At 45.3% G+C, this 25,499-nt stretch overlaps 1 protein-coding gene across 2 annotated transcripts in view; it reads left to right on the top strand.

Annotated features, from left to right (window-relative positions):
• RFT1 (RFT1 homolog) overlaps positions 1 to 25,499 on the top strand; it is a 47,767-nt gene that overhangs the window by 6,187 nt on the left and 16,081 nt on the right. For both annotated transcript variants that reach the window (XM_064274391.1, XM_003409840.4), the window contains exons 2-7: positions 194 to 279; positions 4,579 to 4,695; positions 6,727 to 6,916; positions 8,239 to 8,340; positions 12,133 to 12,270; positions 20,052 to 20,130. In XM_064274391.1, coding sequence (XP_064130461.1) covers positions 194 to 279; positions 4,579 to 4,695; positions 6,727 to 6,916; positions 8,239 to 8,340; positions 12,133 to 12,270; positions 20,052 to 20,130 — 712 coding nt within the window. The remainder of the gene's footprint in view (positions 1 to 193; positions 280 to 4,578; positions 4,696 to 6,726; positions 6,917 to 8,238; positions 8,341 to 12,132; positions 12,271 to 20,051; positions 20,131 to 25,499) is intronic.

Raw genomic sequence — 25,499 nt, forward strand, 5'->3', positions numbered from 1 at the left:
CACAGGAATACTGAGAGGCCCCAAGGAATGAAATTTCAGAAGAAAAGCAGGCAGGCTGAGTATTTTAGAGAGAGCCGCCGTGGGAAAGCTGCCTTGTGTCTTATGTCACGTTAGGGAGAGCAGCCACATTGTTCTCATCTCAGCAAAGTAAATGTTTCAACATAACTTACTCGTTTTTGTTCTTTTTCTGTAGGTGTTGTTTCGATTGATCACCTTTGTCTTAAATGCATTTATTCTTCGCTTCCTATCAAAGGAAATTGTTGGCATAGTGAATGTAAGGTAGGTAAGAGGGATGTACCCTGGCCCTGTCCACAACTCACACCCCTAGTCAGGTTTTCCTCAAACCCTGTGCCTGTCGCCCTGGGGTTTTAGAAGCATGCACTTGGACCAGAAGCAGCGTGTTTTAGCAGTGGGCTGAGGGGGAGCATGCTGGGGTGGGGTGGTGACTGGGTGATGTTGCCTTTAGTGGGCCCGTGGAGTGTTTCCATTAGCAGCCTGCAACTGCACGTTTCTGTGCCAGCTGTTCCAGTTTGCTGCTCCCAGAACTCAGGAGATGAGTGGGAGTAATGTGTTGCAAAGCCCATCTGAGGTATAATCCTGTGTTCTTGTCCTGTTGTCAGCAAAGGAAGCAGGAGTTCTGTAGTTCACGAGGATGTGCTGAGTAATTGCAGGGCTGGAGCAGCAGCCTTCCTCCCTCCTCAACGATGCTCTGACTGGGGTGTGGTAACCAGGGTGAGAGCTGGAGTTCTTGCTGTTGGTTGCTTGGCGGCTCCTGGAAAGCCGACTTGCTTTGTCTTTTAAACTCAGCTTGTCTCTCCTAGTCTCCTCCTTTCTGCTCAAGGACACCCACACATATTTTGTATTCATAAATGACGCAAAAGTACATGAAATGATGTGCTCAGCTTCTCAGGTGTCTTCGCATCCTGATAAACAAGACAGTATGTTCTAGGTAGATTTCACGTCTAGCACTTACAAACATGCTCTTGGCTCTGTTTTCAGTGGCAGTTCTCAAACTTAGGTGGGCGGAGGAATCATATGGGGCACTTTGCACTAGGGAGGGCTCAGGAGAGGTCTAGGAGTCTGCTCTTTTTTTTAATTGTGCTTTAAGTGAAAGTGCAAATCAAGTCAGTCTGTCATACAAAAACTTATACACACCTTGGTATGTACTGCTAGCTGCTCTCCCCCTAATGAGACAGCACACTCCTCCTCTCCACCCTGTATTCCCCATGTCCATTCAACCAGCTCCTGTCCTCCCCTGCCTTCTCATCTTGCCTCCGTACAGGAACTGTCCATAGTCTAGGAGTTTGCATTTTGACAAGCTTCTCAGGTAATTTTGAAGTATGGACCGTATTTTGAGAAATAGTATTTTAAAAGCAGGAAGGAAGAGGGCCAAATCCTTTTAGGAACTCAAATTTTAAAGTTTGGGCCTCTCCCCATCCATCCTTTTTGGGTTGTAGGTCTCTGCTTTAACAGCTGTGTCCGGCCTACTCTCACCTGCTTAAGAGCTCCTTGTTTGTGGTGTTGGACAGAAGCGCTGTATAGCAGGATGACCCTCTGCGTAACCCAGAGACCTTAGCCCTGGGCAATTCTAACTGAGGAAGGCAAATCTCAGTTACTCCTTGCTAAGGAGCAGGAAGGTCCACCTTGGTGCTGCCCACCTAGGAGGTACCCAGGCAAGCCTTGCCGATCTAGGCTGTAGCCTCTGGAATGGTTGCCAGCCTGATAGCCTATCCAGAGATTCTTTTGGCCAGAGCCTCCACTTAGCAGAGAGTCAGCTTCTCCCACAGGGGCCATTGGGTCAACAGTACTGGTGTGACCAAAATCTTCCCCTGCTGCGTGGGGCCATGGTCTTATCCTGCTCTCCTCATGATCAGAGCCACCTGTGCCGAAAGCCACAAAACCTGCAGGTTTTTTGCGGGGGGTCACTAACAGTTTCTCTCCTGGCCATCACTCACTATAGGCACACACACTCAGGTGTCCGTTGTTTGGTTCCTAACTCTGCTGTTCACCTAAATTAGACCTGTGGGGAGTGTCTTAGTTACCTAGTGCTGCTGTAACAGAAATATCGCAAGTGGATGGCTTTAACATACAGAAGTTTACTTCTCATAGTTTAGGAGGCTAGAAGCGGAATTCAGCGTGCTGGGTCTAGAGGAACTCTTTCTCTCTGTCTTGGCTCTGGAGGAAGGTCCTTGTCTCTTCTGAGCTTCTGCTCCTGGGCAGTCTTCATATGGCTTGGCATCTCTCTTTCCCCATCTCTGCTTGCTCACTTGCTTCTTTTAATCTCTTTTATATGTCATAAGAGATTGACTCAAGACACACCCTACACTAATCCTGCCTCATTAACATAACAAAGAAAACCCATTCCCAAATGAGTTTATAACCACAGGCATAACCCGTTGCCGATTCCGACTCATAGCCACCCTATAGGTCAGAGTAGAACTGCCCCCATAGAGTTTCCAAGGAGCACCTGGTGGATTCGAACCGCTGACCTTTTGGTTAGCAGCCATAGCACTAAACCACTACGCCACCAGGGTTTCCAACCACAGGCATAGAGGTTAGGATTTACAACACATATTTTTGGAGAACACAATTCAATCCATAACATTCCACCATTGGCCCCCAAAATTCATGTTCTAGCCACATGCAAAACACATTCACCCTATCACATCATCCCAAAAGTCTTAAATCCACTCCGAGTTCAAAACCCCATCTTCTGAATCATCCAAATCAAATATGGTGGGACTTTCAGCGTATTCCATCCTGGGGCAAAATTCCTCTTCATCCGTGAAACCTAGACTACAAGTTATCTGTCTCCAAAGTTCAGTGGTGGAACAGGCACAAAGTATGGTATATATTTCCTTTACAAATGGGATCTCTTTGACCCCTTTCTTGCCTGTAGAATTCTAAGAGGCCAACAGAGTTCTTTCCTTTTGCTCTTTCTCTGTCCTCTTCAGCCTAAGCTGAAGAAAACCCCATCAGGGTTTTCTGCTGTGGTAGTTGGTTAGATCCATCGGTCACAGGCTTAATCTCTTTAACAAAAGATTATGTAGCCACGTGAACGTTCTAAGACACATGTCCTTTGTTTGTACAACAGAATTTCCCAAATCTTTAAGTTTTGTTTTAATTTTGCCCGGTTCATTTTCAAGTCCTTGTCTTTCCTTTCGCATTTCACTATAAGCAGCAAGGAGAAACTACACGGACACTAAGACCTTGCTTAGAAATCTCCTTAGCCAGATATCTAAGTTCATCACTTACATGTGCTGCCTTCCACTGAACATTTGAACATAGTTCAGACAAGTTCTTTGCCACTGTGTAAAAAAGCATCGCTCTTTCTCCAATGCTCATCATTTTCTTTTAAAGCCTCACTAGAAGCACATTTAACATCCACATTTCTAGCAACGTTCTGTTGCTGGTGCCATATATGTTCTCTAAGATAATAAGAGGCTTTCTCTATAGGTCTTCACTTCCTTCTGAACCCTTACCAGAATTGCGTTTGATGTCCATAATTCTACCAACAGTCTCTTCAGGACAATCTAGGCTTTTATTCTTTGGCACCTTAAAACTCTTCCAGCCTCCACCCATTACCCAATTACAAAACCGTTTCCACATTTTAGGTATCTGTTAGAACAGCACCCCACTCTTCTGGTAAACGGTCCTATGTAATCAACGTGCCACCAGGTCCTGGCTGATCACCTCAAGGACTGGTACCATATCAGGGACTCAATGTTGGTCTCTGCTGCTGGCAGACTGGGCACTCAGCAGTGGCTGTAGCCAAGTCAGCCTTGGTGAGTGGAAATCCATGTTGCTGAGCCTGTGCATAACCTCCATCCCTGCCATCATGGCCACTTTGTTCATAAGCCCATTGGGCAATGACAGTAGTGGATAGGGAAAGAGGATAACTTGTTTCCACAGAATGTGTCATCCTGTTCACATATGAGACATAAATACCTTTACTTCTTTGGCCCATTCAGAGAGGTCTGTCCACATACCTCTTCCCCATACGTCCTTGTCACCAATTTTCTTAGTAAGCTACTGATGCTATAACAGAAATACCACAAGTGGATGGCTTTAACATACAGAAGTTTATTTTCTCACAGTTTAGGAGGCTAGAAGTCAGGATTCAAGGTGGGAGCTCTAGGGGAAGGATTCCTCTCTCTTGGCTCTGGAGGAAGGTCCTTGTCTCTTCTGAGCTTCTGCTCCTGGGCAGTCTTCCTGTAGCTTGGCATCTTTCTTCTCCCATCTTTGCTTGCCCACTTGCTTCTTTTAATCTCTTTTATATCTCAAAAGAGATATACTCAATAGACACCCTACACCAATCCTACCTCATTAACATAACAAGGACAACCCATTCCCAAATGAGATTCTAGCCAGAGGCGTAGAGGTTAGGCTTTACAACACATATATTTGGGGAACACAATTCAGTCCGTAACAGGGAGTCCCACAGGCGTCCACTGCTCTCCACATTGCCACCAGTGGGTTGTAACCAAGACTTTTTCTCCTTACTGATGCTGACAAAATCCCAGAAGCTCTTTCAAGGAAAATCTAGAGACCTTCTTGACTTTTGTATTTCCTTTTCAGGCTAACACTGCTTTACTCCACCACCATCTTCCTGGCCAGAGAGGCATTCCGCAAAGCATGTCTGAGTGGAGGCGCCCAGCGAGACTGGAGCCAGACCTCCAACCTCCTGTGGCTCACGTGAGTTGTGCTTTGGCAGGAGAGAGCTTCACAAAGGGAACTGTAAGTTAAACATAACACTTGCTGAAAGCTGAGTTTTTTCCAGATTCAGTTTTCCAATGGATTTGAGGAGCTAGGCTTGTGACAGGAAGAGGAAAATGTCTGTGTTGAAGGAGCTTCTTGGATTGTTTTATCTCTGGAGGCCAGGAGCAGAGAGGAGGCTCCAGGGTTGGGATTTCTGGACCAGGTTTCTAGCCCTGTTTTACCCTTTTTGGAGGTTGTTTCTGCTGTTCCTGATCCCAACTCTGGGTCCCACTTGGCCAGTGCTTTATTTTTTTATTCTCAATCTTTTCCTCCTATAGTATCTTCTGAGCTTTTAACAATCACTTAGTATTTTCTGAAAACCTTGTAGGAGTTTCATTATGTCTTCACTTTTGTTAGGTTGATTTCAGTTTTGAGCCTTTTAGAATTTTCTTGGAGGGCAGGGGTCTGGGGACCATGGTTTCAGCAGACATCTAGGTCAGTTGGCATAATAAAATCTATTAAGAAAACATTCTGCATCCCACTTTGGTGTGTTGAGTCTGAGGTCTTAAACGCTAGCAAGTAGCCATCTAAGATGCATCAATTGGTCTCATGCCACCTGAGAATGAAGAACACCAAAGATACAAGGTAATTATGAGCCCAAGACACAGAAAGGGCCACATAAATCAGAGACTACATCAGCTTGAGACCAGAAGAACTAGATGGTACCTGGCTACAACCGATGACTGCCCTGACAGAACACAACAGAGAATCCCTGATGGAACAGGAGAGCAGTGGGATGCAGACCTCAAATTCTTGTAAAAAGACCAGACTTAATGGTCTGAGACTAGAGGGATCCTGGAGGTCACTGTCCCCAGACCTGTTGGCCCAAGACAGGAACCATTCCCAAAGCCAACTCTTCAGACAGGCATTGGACTGGACTATAAGATAGAAAATGATACTGCTGAGGAGTGAGCTTCTTGGCTCAAGTGGACACATGAGACTATGTGGGCAGCTCCTGTCTGGAGGGGAGATGAGAAGGCAGCGGGGGACAGAAGCTGGCTGAATGGACACGGGGAATACAGGGTGGAGAGAAGGAGTATGCTGTCTCCTTAGGGAGCGAGCAATTGGGAGTACATAGCAAGGTGTATATAAATTTTTGTTTGTGAGACTAACTTGATATGTAAACTTTCTGTTAAAGCGCAATAAAAAAAAAAAAGAAGAATTTTCTTGGAGACCAAGTACGTCAACTGAAAAATGCCATGGCTCTTCTGCAGTTAGATCCCTGCAGGGAGGGCTGGCACTTGAGGTTGCTTCTGCTGCCCTTGCATAACCCCTTGTTACATCATGGAAATGACTGTCCTAAGGGCTGGCAGACGTTCGTTTATTAGAGGAATGACTGCCACCGCCTAGTTCTGTTTCATGTCTTTTTGGTGCACATGTGAAAGGATATTGTGCACTGGACTGTGGTCGTTTGGGGTGCAAGCCAGCTGTATACTGTCTGTTAGTCATTCTAAGCACAGGCACCAGGAATTTTTCCCTGGGAGTTTTGCTCATCGAGCCAGTATAACACAGTGGATGGAAGTATAGGCTTTTCAGTTAGACGGATTGGGATTGGGTCCCGTTTCTGCCCTTGACATGAACTTGGCTAAATTATCCAGTGCCCATCAACCTCTGTTTCCTCATCTTACAAATGGGGACAATGACAGAGGATCATTGTAAGATGTCAGTGAGATAGTGAATCACAGTACCTGCACACAGTAGGAGTACCTTAATAAACGGTAGCTATTTTTATTTTTATTATGCCTAGTGGTTAAGAGCTACAGCTGCTAACCGAAAGGTTGGCAGTTCGAATCTGCCAGCCTCTCCTTGGAAACCCTATGGGGCAGTTCTACTCTGTCCTGTAGGATTGCTATGAACCGCAATCGACTCGACAGCAACAGGTTTTATATTCCTTTTCTGTTCAGTGTTATTATTCTAATGTGTATTTTAAATTTAGCAGATTAAAAACTTTTCTTTTCCTTCTTCCAGAGTCCCGCTGGGTGTGTTTTGGTCCCTGTTCCTGGGCTGGGTCTGGTTACAGCTGCTTGAAGTGCCTGATCCTAATGTCGTCCCCCATTATGGAACTGGAGTGGTGCTGTTTGGTCTCTCTGCAGTGGTGGAACTTCTGGGAGAGCCCTTCTGGGTCTTGGCACAAGCACATATGTTTGTCAAGCTCAAGGTCTGTGTACCTTCTTCTGTGAATGGGAAACATGAAGAGTAAGGAAGTGGTTTTTTAAAAATGCTTTTATACAAGAGAATGATTTCTCCAGACTTACATCTAAAAAAATATTTCAAAAAAGGTAACATGACCAGTTCAGTTCATTTAATTGAAGTTTGTCAGATGGGCTGGGCTAAAGCTTACCTCTGCTACATACTATTAGTGAAGCCCTGGTGGTGTAGTGGGTAAGAGCTCAGCTGTTAACCAAAAGGTCGGCAGTTCGAATCTACCATCTGTTCCTTGGAAACCCTACATTGCAGTTCTGCTCTGTCCTAGAGGGTCACTATGAGTTGGAATCGACTTGACATTAATTAGTTTAGATAAGAATTTAGGAAGACAATAGAAGTTTTTGAGATTTTTCTAGTGACCCTCCTTGGATATGAATATTAGCTTTTCTCTTCATCTTTTAAAATATAGTATTTGATACCTACAAAAGAGTATGTCTTAATTATCTAGTACTGCTATAACTGAAATACCACAAGTGGGTGGCTTTAACAAAAAGAAATTTATTTTCTCACGGTTGTTGTTTGCTGTCCAGTCAGTTCCAACTCATAGCGACCCTATAGGACAGAGTAGGGTTTCCTAGGCAGACGTCTTTACAGGAGCACATAGATCACCAGGCCTTCTCTCCCACAGGGTGGCTGGTGGGTTCAAACCACCAACCTAGCAGCCAAGTGCTTAACCATTGGGCCAGCAGATCTCCTTTTCTCACAGTTAGGAGGCTGGAAGTCTGAATTCAGGGCCTCAGCTCTATGGGAAGGCTTTCCCTGTCTTTTGGCTCTAGGGGGAGGTCCTTGCCTGTTTTCAGCTTTTGTATCTTGGTTCCTTGGCAAGCTCCAAGCTGCATCAGTCCTCCCAGTTTGTCCTTGCTTGTGTCTGTGCTTAAAATGCTCCTTTATATCTCAAAAGTGATTGGCTTAAGACATACCCTACACTGATACAGCCTCATTAACAAAACAAAGAAAATCCTCTTCCCAAATGGGATTATGTCCACATGTATAGGTGTTAGGATTTACAACAGAGTTTTTCAGGGACACAGCCCAATCCATAACAATATAAGTAATGTGTACATCTTAAACCATGATAATACAGAAGATTCATGAACCTACCACCCAACCCAAGAAGAGAATATTGCTAATAAATCATGCCCACCCATATGCCCCACCCTGATCCCCAGTGTAGCCACTATGGTAGATTTTCTGTTTAAAATCTAATTTTAAAATTGTTGCATTTTTATTTGTTAATAATGTTTGTAAAGTGAACCCTTCCTCATGTCTTTGTAGGTGATCGCTGAGAGCCTGTCAGTAATCCTCAAGAGTGTCCTGACAGCCTGCCTCGTGCTGTGCTTGCCTCACTGGGGACTATACATTTTCTCTTTGGCCCAGGTAAGAGTCATGGCCTTTAACTTTTTGTAAGGTCTTTGTTTCTCTGTCCGGTGTTTTCTTTTTGTTTCTGCTTCTTCGTGGTTTACAGTCACAGTTTTCATGCATGTGGGAAAGGCTGGAAGCACTAGAAGGCTGGCCTAGGACTGCTTCTTTGCCTGCCACTTCCATCCTAATGTCAACACTGAGTTCCCAGGGGCCTGGTGATGACCACACACTTGGCCTCTTTTGTCAAACATCTAAAACTCCTCTTAGACACTCTTTGGGCAAGCCCATATCAAACTGATCTTTGATTGTTCGACAGTCTTACCAAAACCAAAACCAAACCCAAACCCACTGCTGTCGAGTCGATTTCTGACTCATAGTGACCCTATAGGACAGAGTAGCACTGCCCCATAGAGTTTCCAAGGAGCGCCTGGAGGATTTGAACTGCCGACCTCTTAGTTAGCAGCCATAGCCACCAGGGTCTCCTGGCAGTCTTAAGGAGAAGAAAAAAGGCAGCAAGAGGGTGGCGTGGGAATCAAATTGAATGTGTGTTATTTTCCCTATGTTTCAATCAGTTGTTTGCTGAACAGGAGGAAAATTTGCCAAGCTTGTTTTAAACTTAGATTGTAATCTCAGAATTTCAGAGGACATGAACCTAATCATAGCAGGTACGTTTTCAGTTTCAGCAATTTGGCTTAATTTCCATCTCATCATTTTTTAGTTCTATTCAGATGATAAAAATATAATTGTAGTACCAGTGCTATTTAAAAAAAAAAATGAAACCTAAGATCAGATAGTTACTAGAACATCTTATAGTACAAAGAAATTTGTAATTTTTGTTAATGTGTAGGAAGACAAATTGAGATCCTTAGTAGTGATTTATGTGAAATTCTTTCCCATGTTGTAGGCAAGAACTACAAATATTTTTATGAAACACAGAAGAGCTAGATTTAAAATTTATAAAATAAGAATGAGAACTGCCTCCTAAAAGCCATTTTTAACAGCCACAAGTTTTAGAGACGGTGTCTGTGATTACTTTTGCCATGTTTCATTGGTGCTGGAGCTGCAGTTCTCAGCATCGGTCATTATTTCTGCTGTGCTCTCCCTGATAGGATAGGAGGGCCACGGAGTCTCCCGGTTATTGTTTGACCCTTCTTGGGAAAGGCACTCGCATTATGACTTTCTGGCTAGGTCAGCAAGGCCAATTCTGAATTTATTTGCTCTCTTGTCATAAAACTTTTGAGAGCTCTTCTCTGGTAAATTCTCTGTCAGTGTTCACATGAGAGGTTAAAGAACCAACAGCACCTCATGGCAGCACGTGAACCCTGCCCAGGGCCCTGGGATTCCCCTTTGTTCTGCCTGCCACCAGGTCTCTCCTTAAAAGAGCCCTTTGCCACCACTTAAACCATGATATCATATGCCAAATAAAAGGGTCAATCCAGAATATATAAAGAACACTTAGGACTCAATAACAAAAAGACAAACAGCCCAATTAAAAAACGGGCAAAGGACTTGAATAGACATTTCTTCACAGAAGATGCACAAGTGGCCAATAAGCACATGAAAAGATGCTCAGCATCATTAGTCACCAGACAAAGGCAAATCACATCCACAGTGAGATAGAACTTCACACGCACAGGAATGGCTAGAATTTGGTTTTTTTTCTAAATTTTATTAATTTTGTTGTGGAGAATATACACAACAAAATGTACACCAATTCAACAGTTTCTACATGTACAACTTAATAACATTGATGGGCTAGAGTTTTTAAGTGGAAAATAACAAATACTGGCAAGGATGTGGAGAAATTGGAACCCTGGTCCATTGTTGGTGTGATTGTAAAATGGTGCAGCTGCTATGGAAAGCAATTTGGTTGTTCCTCAAAAAGTTAAACATAGAATTACCATTAGATAATTAGGGTCACCATGAGTCCGAACAGACTCAATGGCAACGGGTTTATTTGTTTGTTTTCATTAGGTATGTACGCAAAAGGAGGCAGGGATTCAAATAGATAAGTGTATGCCAACGTTCACTGAAGCAGCATTCACAATAGCCAAAAGTGGAAACAACCTAAATGTTCATCAACTAAGAGATAGCTAAACAAAATGTGATATATCCACACAATGGAATATTATTCAGCCATAAAAGGAATGAAGTACTGAAATGTGCTACAACTTGGATGAACCTTGAAAACATTATGCTAAGTGAAAGAACCAGACACAAAAGGCCATATATTGTATGATCCCATTTATATGAAGTGTCCGGAATAGTCAAGTCCATGGAGGGAAGAAGCAGATTTAGGGCTGAGGGAGGTGGGTAATAAGGAGTGACGACTAATGGGTTTCATTTTGGGTGATGAAAATATTCTGCAACTAGATAGTGGTTATTGTTGCGCAACATTGGGAATGTACTAGAAGTCCCTGAGTTGTATACTTTAAAGTGGTGAATGTTATATGAATTTTTCCTCAATAAAAAAAGGTGGGGGCTCATATAGTTAGGACACTCTACATTAAGACTACCCATAGGTTTTTTTTTTTTTTTTTTTTAATTTTTATTGTGCTTTAAGTGAAAGTTTACAAATCAAGTCAGTCTCTCACACAAAAACTTATATACACCTTGCTACATACTCCCAATTGCTCTCCCCCTAATGAAGAAAGCCTGCTCCCTTCCTCCACTCTCTCTCCTCATGTCCATTTCACCAGCTTCTAACCCCCTCTAACATCTCATCACCCCTCCAGGCAAGAGATGCCAACATAGTCTCAAGTGTCCACCTGACCCAAGAAGCTCACTCCTCACCAGCTACCCATAGGTTTTTACTATCTCCCAAAGGCTCTGGTCAGCAGGAAATGGAGAGGTGGGGAAGGGGGCTGGAGAAAAGGGCCCGTTCTCACAGAGGATGCTGGCATCTGGCAGTGTGTGTCTTAAGGGGCTAGAGGCCCAAGGAAGGATCATGAGTGGTGGGCTCCGTCCTCAGGCATGGATGGAGTGGAGAGCTAAGGCACCCAAGCCTGCTATGCTGAGACGCCTTGTCCTTGTTATGCTGTGACAAGCGCAGCCTCAGTGTTCCCAGGGAGAAAGTGGGGCCTGGAGGGCCCGTTCCTTCTTGAGCTAGTGTGCGCTGCTCTTCTCTGGAGGGCAAGAGCGGAGAAGCAAGCTTGCAAAGAAGCTCTTGCCCAACCTGCAAATAAAGCCGGGGCAGCTGCTCCTGGCCAGAAGCCATCCTTTTCTCCCGGATGGGTGGAGGGAGGGGCGGGGCCCTCTTGTTACTGTACCCTTCCCTCCCCTGTCCTGTAGTAACTCTCGCCCTGCCCACATGGCTTTGGAGGGGAGGAGAGAGGCAGGAGCTCAATTCTGCTTTGTAATCATAAATGTCACAGGTTTCCGGTCCGAAATGACAGCAAGTTCCTGGATATGAGCACACTGGGGACACATAGATTCTCACAGGGTGCTGCTGCTAGGTGGGAGGACATATCCTTTGGCTAAATAGCAATCTTTTGAGAATGTTCCTGACATTGCGGCGGCTGTTGAGCTGGTAGGTGTCTGGCATGGCAGCTCTGGTCTGCCTGCCAGAAGAACTGCTGTCCTCCCAGTTAGGTGAGGCACTTGCAACATTTTCCACGAGGTGCTGCAGTGGAGGTGGGTCCCAGTGCATAGTGCAGTTTTCCAACAGGGTAAGGCGTTGCTCAGTAGAAGGTGCTGTTAAAACAGCTCTATTTCTTGATTGGCCTTTGAAGTCAAGTTTGTAGGCATGTCTTCATTATACCTATATTCAAAACAGTTTAATTTAAATCCATTATTTTCTTTTTTTAGCTTTTCTATACCACAGTTCTGGTGCTCTGCTATGTTATTTATTTCATGAAATTACTGGGTTCCTCAGAATCCACCAAGCAACAAACTCTTCCTATCTCCAGAATGACAGATCTGTTGCCCAGTATTACAGGAAGTGGAGTAAGTAACGTGTTTTGTATTTTATCATCTTAATCAGAGATGCTAATTATCCTTGAGGGAAAGAAACTATGACTCGTTTGTTCCTATAATAATAAAGATAATTTTATTCTAGCTCACATTTATTGAGTACTGGCTATGTACTAGGCCAGGTTTTCTCAGTCTTCACACTAGTGACATTTTGGGATGAATGATTCATTGTTATGGGGACTGTCCTATACCTTAGGATGTTTCGGGACATCTCTGATCTCTACCCACTAGATGCTGGTAGCACCCCCACCTCCAGTTGTAACAACCAAAAACGTCTGCAGTTGTTGCCAAATGTCCCCTGGTCGGGGGGCAAAACTGCCCCCAGTTGAGAACTACTGTGGTAGACCCTATGCTGAGTACTTTACATGTCTTATTTAATACTTATAACAACTCTATGTGGCTGACACTGTCATCATTTCCATTTTAGTGTTGAGGAACTAAGGCTTAGTGATTAAATAACTTGTCTAAGGTGAGGATGGAAGCCTGGAGTAGTTCGAATCCCAGCAGCACAGGCTCTGACCACTGTGTTCCACTCTCTCTATTCTGCTGTGTCCATTGCCTTTCCCCTGAACTGACTTCTAGCACAGTCTAGAGTGCTGAGAAGCCAGGGATGACCCCTACATAGTTCCTTTGCCTACTTGTCAGAGCATCTTTCAGGCGATCCCCTTTCCTGTCTGCACCGCTGAGGTGTGGAAGTAAAGCTCCATCTTTTTCTTCTCAGCTCCTTACCTCTCAGTCCATGTATTTGTATTTCCTACTGTACACGGGCCTGGAGGTACACATGAGCTTCTCTAGCACACTGCCTCTGCTCAGGTGCCTTGTGAACTGCTCCATTTCAGTCTGACCCGCTTTCCCTTCCTCCCATACTTCTTTGCTTGCTGAATGTGGCATACTTAGTTGAGCTAAAGCATTTGACGGGACTTCCTATTTCTCTTTTATGATTACTTGAAAAAGTAGTAAAATATTTGGACCTTCATTCTCAGAATTTCCAGAATCCTGTTATACAACTTTTCAAGAAAAACCAGATGTTGTATAACAAAGCCAAATACGTTCTCATTTGTTAGATAAGAATTCTCCTCTCCTATCAGCCTAGCTCTTACCTTTAACCTAAATCAACATGACAGTTTTTGGATACCGCTGTGCCTCATTCTGCAGGCTTAGGTGGTTAGGACTTGGTATCACTTCTCTTGCTCGGAGCTTCTGTCACCTGCCCACAGAGCAGGTCTGAGAGAGCAGAAAAGTCCCTCCTCCCCGGAGTGCTCCCCAGTACTCACTTGTACCAAGCCTGACCAACTTTGCACACTGGGCAGTCCCTATACCCTAGCAGTATTTTGAAATGGAGCATTTGAACTGTTAACACAAGCAAAGAGAGAAGGGATAATGAAAAGAGTCAAGTGTTTATTAAACCTTGTGATGGGCTCTTAACTCTGAGTTTCGGTTTCTTTATCTGTCAAATGGGAAGAATGATAACACTTCTGTCCTAGGGTTGTTATGAGATGGGGCATGTAAGGCACTGAACACCGTGGCCTGGCATACAGTGTCCATAAGTGTAGCTGATACCGTCACCACCACCACCATGCTGCTGCCCTGAGAGCAGGGGTAGCCCCACTAGGACATCCTATCAAGGCAAACGCTGACGGTGTTGGTGTGAGTGCTCACCGTTTAGTCTGGCGGTCTACCCTGAAAGTACCCATGCCATCCTGCCAGGACAGAAGCCTTGGTCATGAAAAGGCTGTGCATATGTATCATACACAGTGGCACCATTCCTGCTGACGGACAGTGAGACAGACCATGCTTGGTGCTGCCTGAGGTACAGACATGTAGTAGGAGAGGTGATTCCTGCGCCCCAGGGAGCTTCCTGTGGGCTTGAGAGGCAGCAGGTGTGGATCTAAAGCCTGCAGGACTCTCTATAGACCTCAAGTTCCTTATCTTTAAAGTGAGCATGCTGGTCTACACAACCTGCAAAGGCCCCTGAAGACTTCAGGAGCTCCGTCAAAGTATTTGAACTTTGACAAAAAGCCATTTGTAATAACTGCCACTGAGTGAATGCGTATTCTGTGCCGAGCACCATGCCAAGCGCCTCACATGGATTTTTGCGTTTAATCTTCACAGTAACCCCATGAGGTAAATCCTCTTGACCCCATTGTGCAGATGAGAAAATGGATTCTGAAGAGTTATATGACTAATCCAAAATCACACAGCTGATTTTGGACCCAATCTCTCTAACTGCTTTCTGTGGACTTGGACCCACTTCTGACTAAATTTAATCTGTGTATTTAGCCTTCACACTGTATGGTCTCCCAAAAGAAATTAACTTATTGCCCATGGTAGTTACTGGTTTACTTAAAGATTGGGAGGTTCTGGATAGAACAATTCATTATTCAGGTTTCTTTTTTAAAAAGAGGAACGATACAAAGATGAAATCTGGATGCAGCGTGTGACTTCACCACTGACAACGTGCCTGTGTTGACTCCCTGGAGGAGCTTTCTGCACTGGGAGCTCCCTCACACGAAACTCGTCAAGCAGTTACAAGGAAAATCAATTTGACCAAATTGTGAGATTTTACTTCCTATTCTTGTAGAATTCCATCTTCTTTAAAGATACTCAAATCTGCTCTTCACTTACCCACTATCTCGGTATCTGACATTTCGCATTTAAGACAATAGTGAAAATTCCACTGACTATTTTTTGCATTATCAAGGCAGTGGGCATGGCGGCGGCAACTGTGGAGTGTCCCCTCCCTTGAGGAGGGTCTCCAGGTGGCCTCTGGGAAGCTGACCACACTGCCCCATGCCCTCCACTCTATCCTGCCTGCTGGGATACCGCACGTAGGGCCAGCCTCCTCTGTGGCCACAGCCTCCGGGCAGACGCGCAGGCAGCACAGAGCCAGCAGGTGCCTGTTCTGGGTTCCCAGTTCCTATGTGACCCAAGGCCCTGCACCTCAAAACTGCTGTGGGGTGGGAAGGGAGGAAAGAAAGAAGCATCGGAGAGGGTGTTTGGAAGAAAGCTTCCGAGTTTAGTGACATCCCAAAGTGAGCTGAACTGTGCCTGAAACCTCTGCCTTGGTGGGGCTGGGTATACCACCAGGCTCCCAGTATCCTCACAGGAACCCTCAAGCCTTGGTGACTTGCCGGGCCATGAATGCAGGCTCTGGGATCGTGACCGCAGGACTTTCAGGGGTGGAAGTGAAGCCCTGGAGGCTCCACGAGGGAAGTTTTGACCCAGCAAGGCGCAGCCCGACTTTATCCAGCTTTGTCTTCTCCAAGCCTCCTTCTCTGCAGAGGAATAATCTATAGCTGGCCTCTTCACAGTGATAAAAACATCAGTAAATCTTAGCTGTTATTATTTCTATGGTCACATTTTCTAAATAGAAAAGTTCGGACAAATGGATGGTCTGAAAACAGAAAAAAAAATTCCCCGTTTTGACACAATGCCGATATTCACATAATGACCTGGTCTTTGGAACCTAACCATGTCAATAAGTGAGGAGTGGGTGTATTTAGCTTAGCTTTAAAATAAATTAATGATACTTCATGTAGATGCTGCCTTTTCCATTCTTTGATACTTATGAATGACTTAATATGAGAAATTTGTTAATCTTTAGGTAAAACGGAGGCATTTAATACAGTAAACATGTATAAAGCATTACTGAGTGTACTAGGTACAGCAAGTGAAGTCACACATGACCCTGGTGGGGTCCTTGCCCTCAGCACTTGCATTGTGGTGGGGAGATAAGGTGTGCACTCAACTAACTTTAGTGCAAAGCAGAGTATGTTATCAAAATAGAAGCACCAGGGAAGGACTGATGAATTTCAACTGGGAGCATCCAGGAAGGCTTCACGGAGGAAGCTGCTTTTGAGCTGACCTCGATTCACAGGTGGGCAGAGGTGATATGTGTATGGGTGGTGGGAATGGACACTTGTGGCTGCAGAAAGGAAGGAAGTTTGCCCATGGCCTATTATTTTGAATCAGGGCATGCAGAGATGACTGGGTACTTAGGTTGGCTGGACAGTTGGGAAAGGGAGAGGAAGCAGAAGGTGGTTGTGGAGAGAAGTAAACCTACCATTCTGGCCTGGGGCCAGGTAGTGGTGGCCTCAGTGCTGTGCCAAAGGGTTTAGACTTCAATCAGGGGCAGTGGAGGTTTTCTGTTGTTGTTGTTTTCCTCTTTTTATTTTGTTTTTATAGAGAATGTACACAGCAAAACATACACCAATTCAACTGTTTCTACATGTACAATTCAGTAACGTTGATTACATTCTTTGAGTTATGCAATCATTCTCACTCTCCTTTTCTGAATTGTTTCTTCCCCATTAACATAGATTTACAGAAGGTTCCAAAAAAAAAAAAATTTTTTTTTTTAAGAAGGTTCCTATCTAGTCTTTTGGGTTGCTAGGATTGTCACTTTGATCTCGTATAGATAGTTCTTAAAAGAGCATAATGCTCAAGGCAGACATTTTTTACTAGTTAAGCTAAACTAATGTTTGGTTTTAAGAAGGCTTCAGGTGATATTTTTGGTTTAAGGTTTAAAGATTATCTCAGGGCAATAGTTTGGGAAGTTCATCCTTTATGGTTCCAAAAAGTCTGGAGTCTATTAGAATTTGAAATTCTGTTCTGCATTTTCACCCTTTTGATCACGATTTTTCTACAGAATCTTTAATCAAAATGTTCAGTAATGGTAGCCAGGCGCCATTCAGTTCTTCCTGGCTCATGGCAAAGGAGGCAGTTTGATGAAGGGTTTTTGAACAGGGCCAGTGTCTAATTGCCTATGTTAAGGAACTTAACATCTATTACAGATTTATTGAGTGTCTCCTTTTCACTTATTCAATCCTCAGCTTCTTAAATTGGGCCGCCTTTTCTCATTTTGCAGATGAGGAAATCAAGGCTTAGTGAAGTTAAGTGTCTTGCCCCTGGTCTTAGCACTAATAAGTCATGGAGCTGCAATTTGAGCCAAATTCTTTCTGACTCCGGAGTCCAAATGCTGTAGTGAGAAGGATAGTTTAGAGAACAGATAAGATGTGAGGAAGCTCATCAGGAGGCTCTAGCAGTTATACAGATGAGAAGTGATAAGGAGTGGGCGAGTGGGTGGAAATAGGGGGGCAGATATAGCTGGGACATAATCGATCGCTCCAGAACAGCTGGGGTAGGTGGAGCAAGAGGGAGAGGAAGGAGTGCTGTGTGGGTTGGTAGAGGTGATGCAGGGCAAGGGAACAGGACCATGGCCCCAGCCCCCGGTAACTCTGGGTCAGTGTGGTAAGGATGTCACTGATAGAGTCATCCTGAGTCAGAAGAGTTTGGGAAGTGGAAATGACTCAGGTTAACACAGGGCAAGCTTCTCAAATCTTATTCCAGACCTTCCCTGGAGTTACTCCCTGTCACTTTTCTCCCTCCAAGCTTCAGTTTCCCCATGTACAGTGGAGTAGTGAAATGGCACATTGTTCAGGGGATTCTGGAGAAAGTCACAGCTGCTTAGACTGGCTCAGCAGTACCTACCAGTTTGGTTCTTGTAAAATAAACCTCATTTGACCATCCCAAGTGACAAATTGCCTCTGGGCGGAGTGGTAAAAGCCCCCAAAATGTGCTTCCTTTTTTCTTCCGCTTAGCAGTTGCCTCTGAGAAGAAACCCAATCTCAGATGTGACTTCCTGCCTCCATGTCTTTAATGAGCATTTTGGAGATATAAGTGGTGTGGCTATTCTTTCTGACCATGGGCCTGTTTAGATTGAAGGCACTAGGAGAAATGAGTACCTAGGTAGGAGCTTTCCCTGTTGTGATTTTTCTCTCCTAAAAGACTTTTCTTTAAAGAGCTCAGTCATCTTCCCAAACCCATTCACAACCGTGGGCGGAATCGGCGTCATAGGATGACATGGTCCACAGTGCCCCCTGGTGGTGCTAAGCCATCTGATGCTCTTTGTTCTGGAGAAAGGCGCTGTGGCCTGTTTACATCTTGTGTCCTGATTTCCCTTTCATTGGGGAAGATTTACTCCTGGACCCCTGGCTACTTCACGTTCAGTGATATCCTGAAGGCAGCGTAGTTTGGGAGAATTCAGTCCTGTCTTCCCAATATCTGAAAAAAGTTTCAGAAACCAAGGGGTCAGGAGACTCAGGAGGCTGCAGATGACCTTTTCTTTTGGGTACTCTGGACTTGCCTTGTCCTAAGTGGTTGCTATATGTGGCTGGATAGTATTTGAAATATGGCTGATCCGAATTGAGACATTCTGTAAGTGCAAAAGACACTGGATTTCAAAGACTTAGTATGAAAAAAGAATGTAAAATATCTCTAATTTTTTTTACATTGATTACATATTGAAACGATAATATTTTGGGTTAAATAAAGTATATGAAAATTAATACCACCTATTTCTTTTTACTATTCGATGTGGCTACTAGAAAAGTTAAAATGTGGCCTGCTTTATATTTCTATTAGATAGCATTGCTCTACGTAGATGGGCTTTAGGCCAAGAGTGGGGTCCCATGTGATTGGAATAGGTTCCAGGCCTGCTAGTAGGCCAACTTATATAGCTAACCCTACAAGAGAGGTGGGGTGGACTTGACCTTTGTGATTCAGTTTGAAAGGTTCCTGAAAGACCCTCATGTACCAAAGAGCTCCCTGAAATCCCACTATTCAAAAGTCATCACTTCAGGTTAATTAGAACTTTTGAAAATGCAGGTGCCCTGGGATTAAGAACCTAATACCTAGACTGAACCCTCTGGGATCCAGGATGCCTACCTGATAGAGGAGGCACACCTGAAAGAAGTTGAGGGAACAGCAGCTGTCTTAGTCATCTAGTGCTGCTACAACAGAAGTACCACAAGTGGATGGCTTTAACAAAGAGAAATTTATTCTCTCACAGTCTAGGAGGCTGGAAGTCCGAATTCAGGGTGCCAGCTCCAGCGGAAGGCTTTCTCTCTCTGTTGGCTCTGGGAGAAGGTCCTTGTCATCAATCTTGCCTGGTTGAGAACTTCTCAGCTCAGGGACCCCGAGTTCAAAGGGCATGCTATTCTCCTGCCTCTTGTTTCTTGGTAGTATGAGGTCCCCATGTCTCTCTGCTTGCCTCTCTCTTTTATATCTCGAAAGAGTTGACTCAAGATACAACCTAATCTTGTAGATTGAGTCTTGCCTCATTAACATAATTGCCACTAACCCTGCCTCATTAACATCATAAAAAACAAACCTGTTGCAGTCCAGCCTATTCCAATTCATAGCAACCCTATAGGACAGAGTAGAACTGCCCCATAGTGTTTCCATGGAGTGCCTGGTGGATTTGAACTGCCTACCTTTATGGTTAGCAGTAATAGCACTTAACCACTACACCACCAGGGTTTCCATTAACATCATAGAAGTAGGATTTATAACACGTAGGAAAATCACATCAGATGGACAAAATGGTGGACAATCACACAATCCTAGGAATCATGGCCTAGCCCAGTTGACACAGTTTTGGGGGGGACACAATTTGATCCATACATAACAGCAGCAGTTCTTCTTTAGGGGTCTCAGGACAAGGAGGCTCGCACACGTAAAAACTTTGTCTTCCTGTTTAGCAATGCAATGTAAATAATGCCATGTAAGTTCTTTTCCAGTATTTGTTGGATGACTTCTCTATGCTTAGCACTGAATGAAGCATTAGTGCGATGTGTCCAAGTTGGGATTTAGGGGCCAAAATGAGTTTACCTCTCTGTAGCGTTGTCCTCCTGGGCTTGAAATGCCTGAGATGTTTTTTTCCGTTGGCTGATTTGTTCTGTTTTCGCTTGTAGGCTTTTGTGAATTGGAAAGAGGCCAGATTGACTTGGAGTTTTTTCAAACAGTCTTTCTTGAAACAGATTTTGACAGAAGGTAAGTAGAAGGGCAGGATTTCTCTGAGCAGTCAGGAAACCATGGTATAAATGAGGGGATTTCACAGGCCTGCTGATTACCTGGATCAGACTACCTGCAGTCTAGACCCCCTGGGCAGAGGGACCTCAGAAATGAAGTAAGGGGAGGGAAACTAGCATTTAGTTAGTTGTATGTTTTACTTATGTTTACTTTTCTCTCCACAGCCTTGTAAGAAAGATGTAGCCCCAATTTATTATGGATGAGGAAACTGAACATCAGTGAGGTCATATAACTTCTTTAAGTCTTACAGTAATAAGTATCAGCTTAATCTGAATCCAAGTCTCACTCCAAAGGCCCATGTTATATCATTTTAATACATTTATTATTTAAGTATTATATCCAGTTGGAGCCCTGGTGGTGCAGTTGTTAAGAGCTTGGCTGCTAATCAAAAGGTTGGCAGTTCAAATCCACCAGCTGCTCGTTGGAAACCCTACGGGGCAGTTCTACTCTGTCCTATAGGGTTGCTATGAGTCAGAATCGACTCGACAGCAACAGGTTTTATTTTTTATATCTAATTACAGGAAATTTGAAAAATAGGGAAAACTATCCATGATTCATTGTCCTGTCATAGCTTTTTATACATTATCTTCTTTTTTTCAATTTTTTTAAGAACCACATTTTTATCATTTTATATTTCTAAACAATGAGATTCAGCCATTATGATAGTTTGGTGTTGTGACAGAGCTCTTGGTGCAAAGAGCCAATGAGGAGCTGAAAGTACTTGTAGTTTTGTATGTATGTGTATTGGTTTATTTATATCCAGCTTCAGCTCAGTGAATGAGGTTTAAGGTAGCTGTAAATTGCTGACGGTAGTAGTTTCTCTATATATACAAATGTCTTATGTCTGTACATCTACATGGAGCCTTGATGGTGTAATGGTTAAGAGCTTGGCTGTAACTAAAAGGTCGGCAGTTTGAATCCACCAGCCACTGCTTGGAAATCCTCTGGGGCAGTTCTACTCTGTCCTGTAGGATCATTCTGAGTCGGAACCTACTCAGCGGCAACGGGGTTTTTTTTTTTTTTTTTTTTTGGTGCATCTACATATCTATTACTGAACAGATTTTAAAAAATATTTTAAAAATTATACTTTAATTATAAAAGTAATGTAACCCCATTTACAAAATTTCTAGAAAATAGAAAAAATAATCTATAATCCTAGCATTCTAATACAGCTATTGGTATTACTCTTTTAATATTTTTCTTTTCCCTCCTCTTTAGATATTTTTTGTTAATTATGCCTCCAAAGGGAAGTAACTTCCCCATTCCTCACTTTGCCAGCTGCAGGCTAAGGGACTAGACCAGGAGGTATCTGAGGGCTCTCTGAGCTTCGAAAGTGTATGTTTCCAACTTGAGCCCCAAAAGTTGCTGCTACAAAAGTGAAACTGTTCAGAAGCCTTCTGAGGGGAGTGAGGGCCTGTGGCCTTGGGATGGCTGAGTGGGGGCGCCCTAACTGTAAGCTCCTTGGAAACAGAGAACATGCCATTCACCACCGTCTGAGGGGAGTGAGGGCCTGTGGCCTTGGGATGGCTGAGTGAGGGCGCCCTAACTGTAAGCTCCTTGGAAACAGAGAACATGCCATTCACCACCGTCTGAGGGGAGTGAGGGCCTGTGGCCTTGGGATGGCTGAGTGGGGGCGCCCTAACTGTAAGCTCCTTGGAAACAGAGAACATGCCATTCACCACCGTCTGAGGGGAGTGAGGGCCTGTCGCCCTGGGATGGCTGAGTGAGGGCGCCCTAACTGTAAGCTCCTCGGAAACAGAGAACATGCCATTCACCACCGTCTGAGGGGAGTGAGGGCCTGTCGCCCTGGGATGGCTGAATGAGGGCGCCCTAACTGTAAGCTCCTTGGAAACAGAGAACATGCCATTCACCACCGTCTGAGGGGAGTGAGGGCCTGTCGCCCTGGGATGGCAGAGTGAGGGCGCCCTAACTGTAAGCTCCTTGGAAACAGAGAACATGCCATTCACCGCCGTCTGAGGGGAGTGAGGGCCTGTCGCCCTGGGATGGCTGAGTGAGGGCGCCCTAACTGTAAGCTCCTTGGAAACAGAGAACATGCCATTCACCACCGTCTGAGGGGAGTGAGGGCCTGTCGCCCTGGGATGGCTGAGTGAGGGCGCCCTAACTGTAAGCTCCTTGAAAACAGAGAACATGCCATTCACCACCGTCTGAGGGGAGTGAGGGCCTGTCGCCCTGGGATGGCTGAGTGAGGGCGCCCTAACTGTAAGCTCCTTGAAAACAGAGAACATGCCATTCACCACCGTCTGAGGGGAGTGAGGGCCTGTCGCCCTGGGATGGCTGAGTGAGGGCGCCCTAACTGTAAGCTCCTTGAAAACAGAGAACATGCCATTCACCACCGTCTGAGGGGAGTGAGGGCCTGTCGCCCTGGGATGGCTGAGTGAGGGCGCCCTAACTGTAAGCTCCTTGAAAACAGAGAACATGCCATTCACCACCGTCTGAGGGGAGTGAGGGCCTGTCGCCCTGGGATGGCTGAGTGAGGGCGCCCTAACTGTAAGCTCCTTGAAAACAGAGAACATGCCATTCACCGCCGTCTGAGGGGAGTGAGGGCCTGTCGCCCTGGGATGGCTGAGTGAGGGCGCCCTAACTGTAAGCTCCTTGGAAACAGAGAACATGCCATTCACCACCGTCTGAGGGGAGTGAGGGCCTGTCGCCCTGGGATGGCTGAGTGAGGGCGCCCTAACTGTAAGCTCCTTGAAAACAGAGAACATGCCATTCACCACCGTCTGAGGGGAGTGAGGGCCTGTCGCCCTGGGATGGCTGAGTGAGGGCGCCCTAACTGTAAGCTCCTTGGAAACAGAGAACATGCCATTCACCACCGTCTGAGGGGAGTGAGGGCCTGTCGCCCTGGGATGGCTGAGTGAGGGCGCCCTAACTGTAAGCTCCTTGGAAACAGAGAACATGCCATTCACCACCGTCTGGGGGGAGTGAGGGCCTGTCGCCCTGGGATGGCTGAGTGAGGGCGCCCTAACTGTAAGCTCCTTGGAAACAGAGAACATGCCATTCACCACCGTCTCCCCAGCACGCTGCCAGGGCCTCGTACGTACTAGGTATTCAGCAAGTATCTGTTGAGAAAGAGAAAAGAGACAACAGGAGGTAACTAGTGAAGTTGTGTGTTGTGGTAGTTCACATTGTTGTTAGAAAGTGCAGATCAGTGGGGGAAGTTTTGGAAGGATGGTTGCTTACATGCACTTCTTTTTTTCCTCCCAAAGTTTTCAGAGCAGCTTTAATGAGTTTGATGAAATGGATCCAGTCCAAGCAATGGCCCTCCATTGGTTGTCTGGACTGTGGCTGCTAGACACATGTGTAGCAGCAGGTTCAAGGTAGCCCCTACTACCTCAGAGCTAGGCCTGAATGTGCTGCAGGCTCCACACTTGGGACCACCCTGGCTGGCCTCCTACGTGGCAGAAGGACGTTGAGGGCCTGGTGCTAGTCAGTCTCTCAGGTCCTCCATCTCCCCAGCTATGAAATAAGTTGGCCTGACCAGAGGACTCTGGGTTCTTTTTCTTAATCTTTAAAAAAGTTGAAATCATTCTTCGTCGTAGCAAAAATGTGTATGCAGTTACCTTCTGGCCTGCATTTACTGAACACAGTGTGCCAGGAGCTGAGAATCCAGAGATGAGTGAGTACTGGGCCCTGGCCTCCCAGAGCTCACTCTCTCCCCAGAGACGCAGACATTTATGTGTGGTTAACTCTGATACAGGGCCATGAGGGCTGTACTCAGAAACTGAACCCAGTCACTAGGCATCCCTTGAGTGCCCTCTTGCTTCCAGAAGCTTATAGAATATGGGAAAGATAGGCTATAATGCCAGAAGACAGGGAGGTCCCTACAGAAAAGCCATGCTAGGTGATGAGAATGACAAGAGCCTAGGCCCCAGGGCATTACCGGATTACCAGCCCAGCCTGACTCAGAGCCATTGGAGGGACTAAATCTGGTAGGGTGCAGGGGAGGGTGACAATACGATGGTGGGAGGTGGGGGCCAGATTGGTGAAGGGCCCAGAAAGATAGCTTGGGGTCAGTTTGTATTGTTGTTGGGTGCTGTTGCGTCGATTCTGACTCATAGCAACCCTATGTGACAGAGTAGAACTGCCCTATAGGGTTTTCTTGGCGATAATCTTTATGGAAACAGATTATCAGGTCTTTCTCCCATGAAGTCACTGGGTGGGTTTGAACTGCTACCTTTCGGTTAAGCAGCCATGTGCTTAACCATTTGCCACCCAAAAAAACACCTAAACCAAAACGTCAGTTCCAACTCCTAGTGACCGTATAGGACAGAGTAGAGCTGCCCCATAGCATTACTAAGGCTGTAATCTTTACCGGAGCAGACTGCCATATCTTTCTCCCTCGGAGCCACTAGTGGATTCGAACCACCAATCTTTTGGTTGGTAGCCAAGTGCTTAACCACTTCACCGCCAGGACTGTGCCACCAGGGCTCCTGCATTCACCATCAAAACCCGTTGCTGTCAAGTCAATTCCAACTCACAGAAACCCTACATGACAGAGTAGAATTGCCCCAAAGGGTTTCCAAGGAGTGGCTGGTGGATTCAAATTGCCGGCCTTTTGGTTAGCAGCCTACCTCTTAACCACTGTGCCACCAGGGCTCCTCAAATGCAGAATTAAGGAGCATGAGCTTTTTGCAAACACTAAGAGTTGGGTCATTTAAAGATGTGGCTTAATCAGGGCTAACTTAATTAGATCTGTATTTGCCAAGGATGAATCTGTTAGCAGTGAGGCTGGATCAGAGCAGTGGAAGACCAGACACAGATACAGATGGGGGCTAGCGCAGTATTGTGGGCCGCGCCTGGGAAGGCCTCCAGAGGCAAGGACTGAGGAGAGAGTTCAGAGGAGATTAGCACTGCGTCTAGTCTGTCCGTGCTTTCCTTCCACTGAAATGACTGACCAAGTCACTAGGAGGTGAGAATTTACCTGGTAACGTCACGGGCTCCATCTCTGTAGTGGTGGCCAGTGCTTTTCACTCATGGATAATAGGAAAACGGTAATTCACAGAAGCCCGCAGGGGTGGGGCTCTGGGCTGGTGTCTCCACCTTGAAGGCATTTAGACTGCCTTAGACCTGAATCATGAACTTGAGCTCCAGAGCTTTGGCAGCCTCTACAGAGATCTTGGCACCCCAGGAAGACCTTTCTCATGAGCATGTGCACAGGATCAAGGACCTTTTGTATCACAGAATTGACACTCAGATTATCTGGCCTTCCTTAAAACTTTTGAGAGTATTGGAAATCAGCTTTGAGACAAGGAATATTTCGGGTTTTTTCCTTTAAGAATATTTGTCAACTGAAAAAGTTGATGGATGGT

The sequence above is a fragment of the Loxodonta africana genome, chromosome 22 (assembly GCF_030014295.1).
Source record: "Loxodonta africana isolate mLoxAfr1 chromosome 22, mLoxAfr1.hap2, whole genome shotgun sequence".
In the NCBI taxonomy this organism is placed as follows: domain Eukaryota; kingdom Metazoa; phylum Chordata; class Mammalia; order Proboscidea; family Elephantidae; genus Loxodonta; species Loxodonta africana.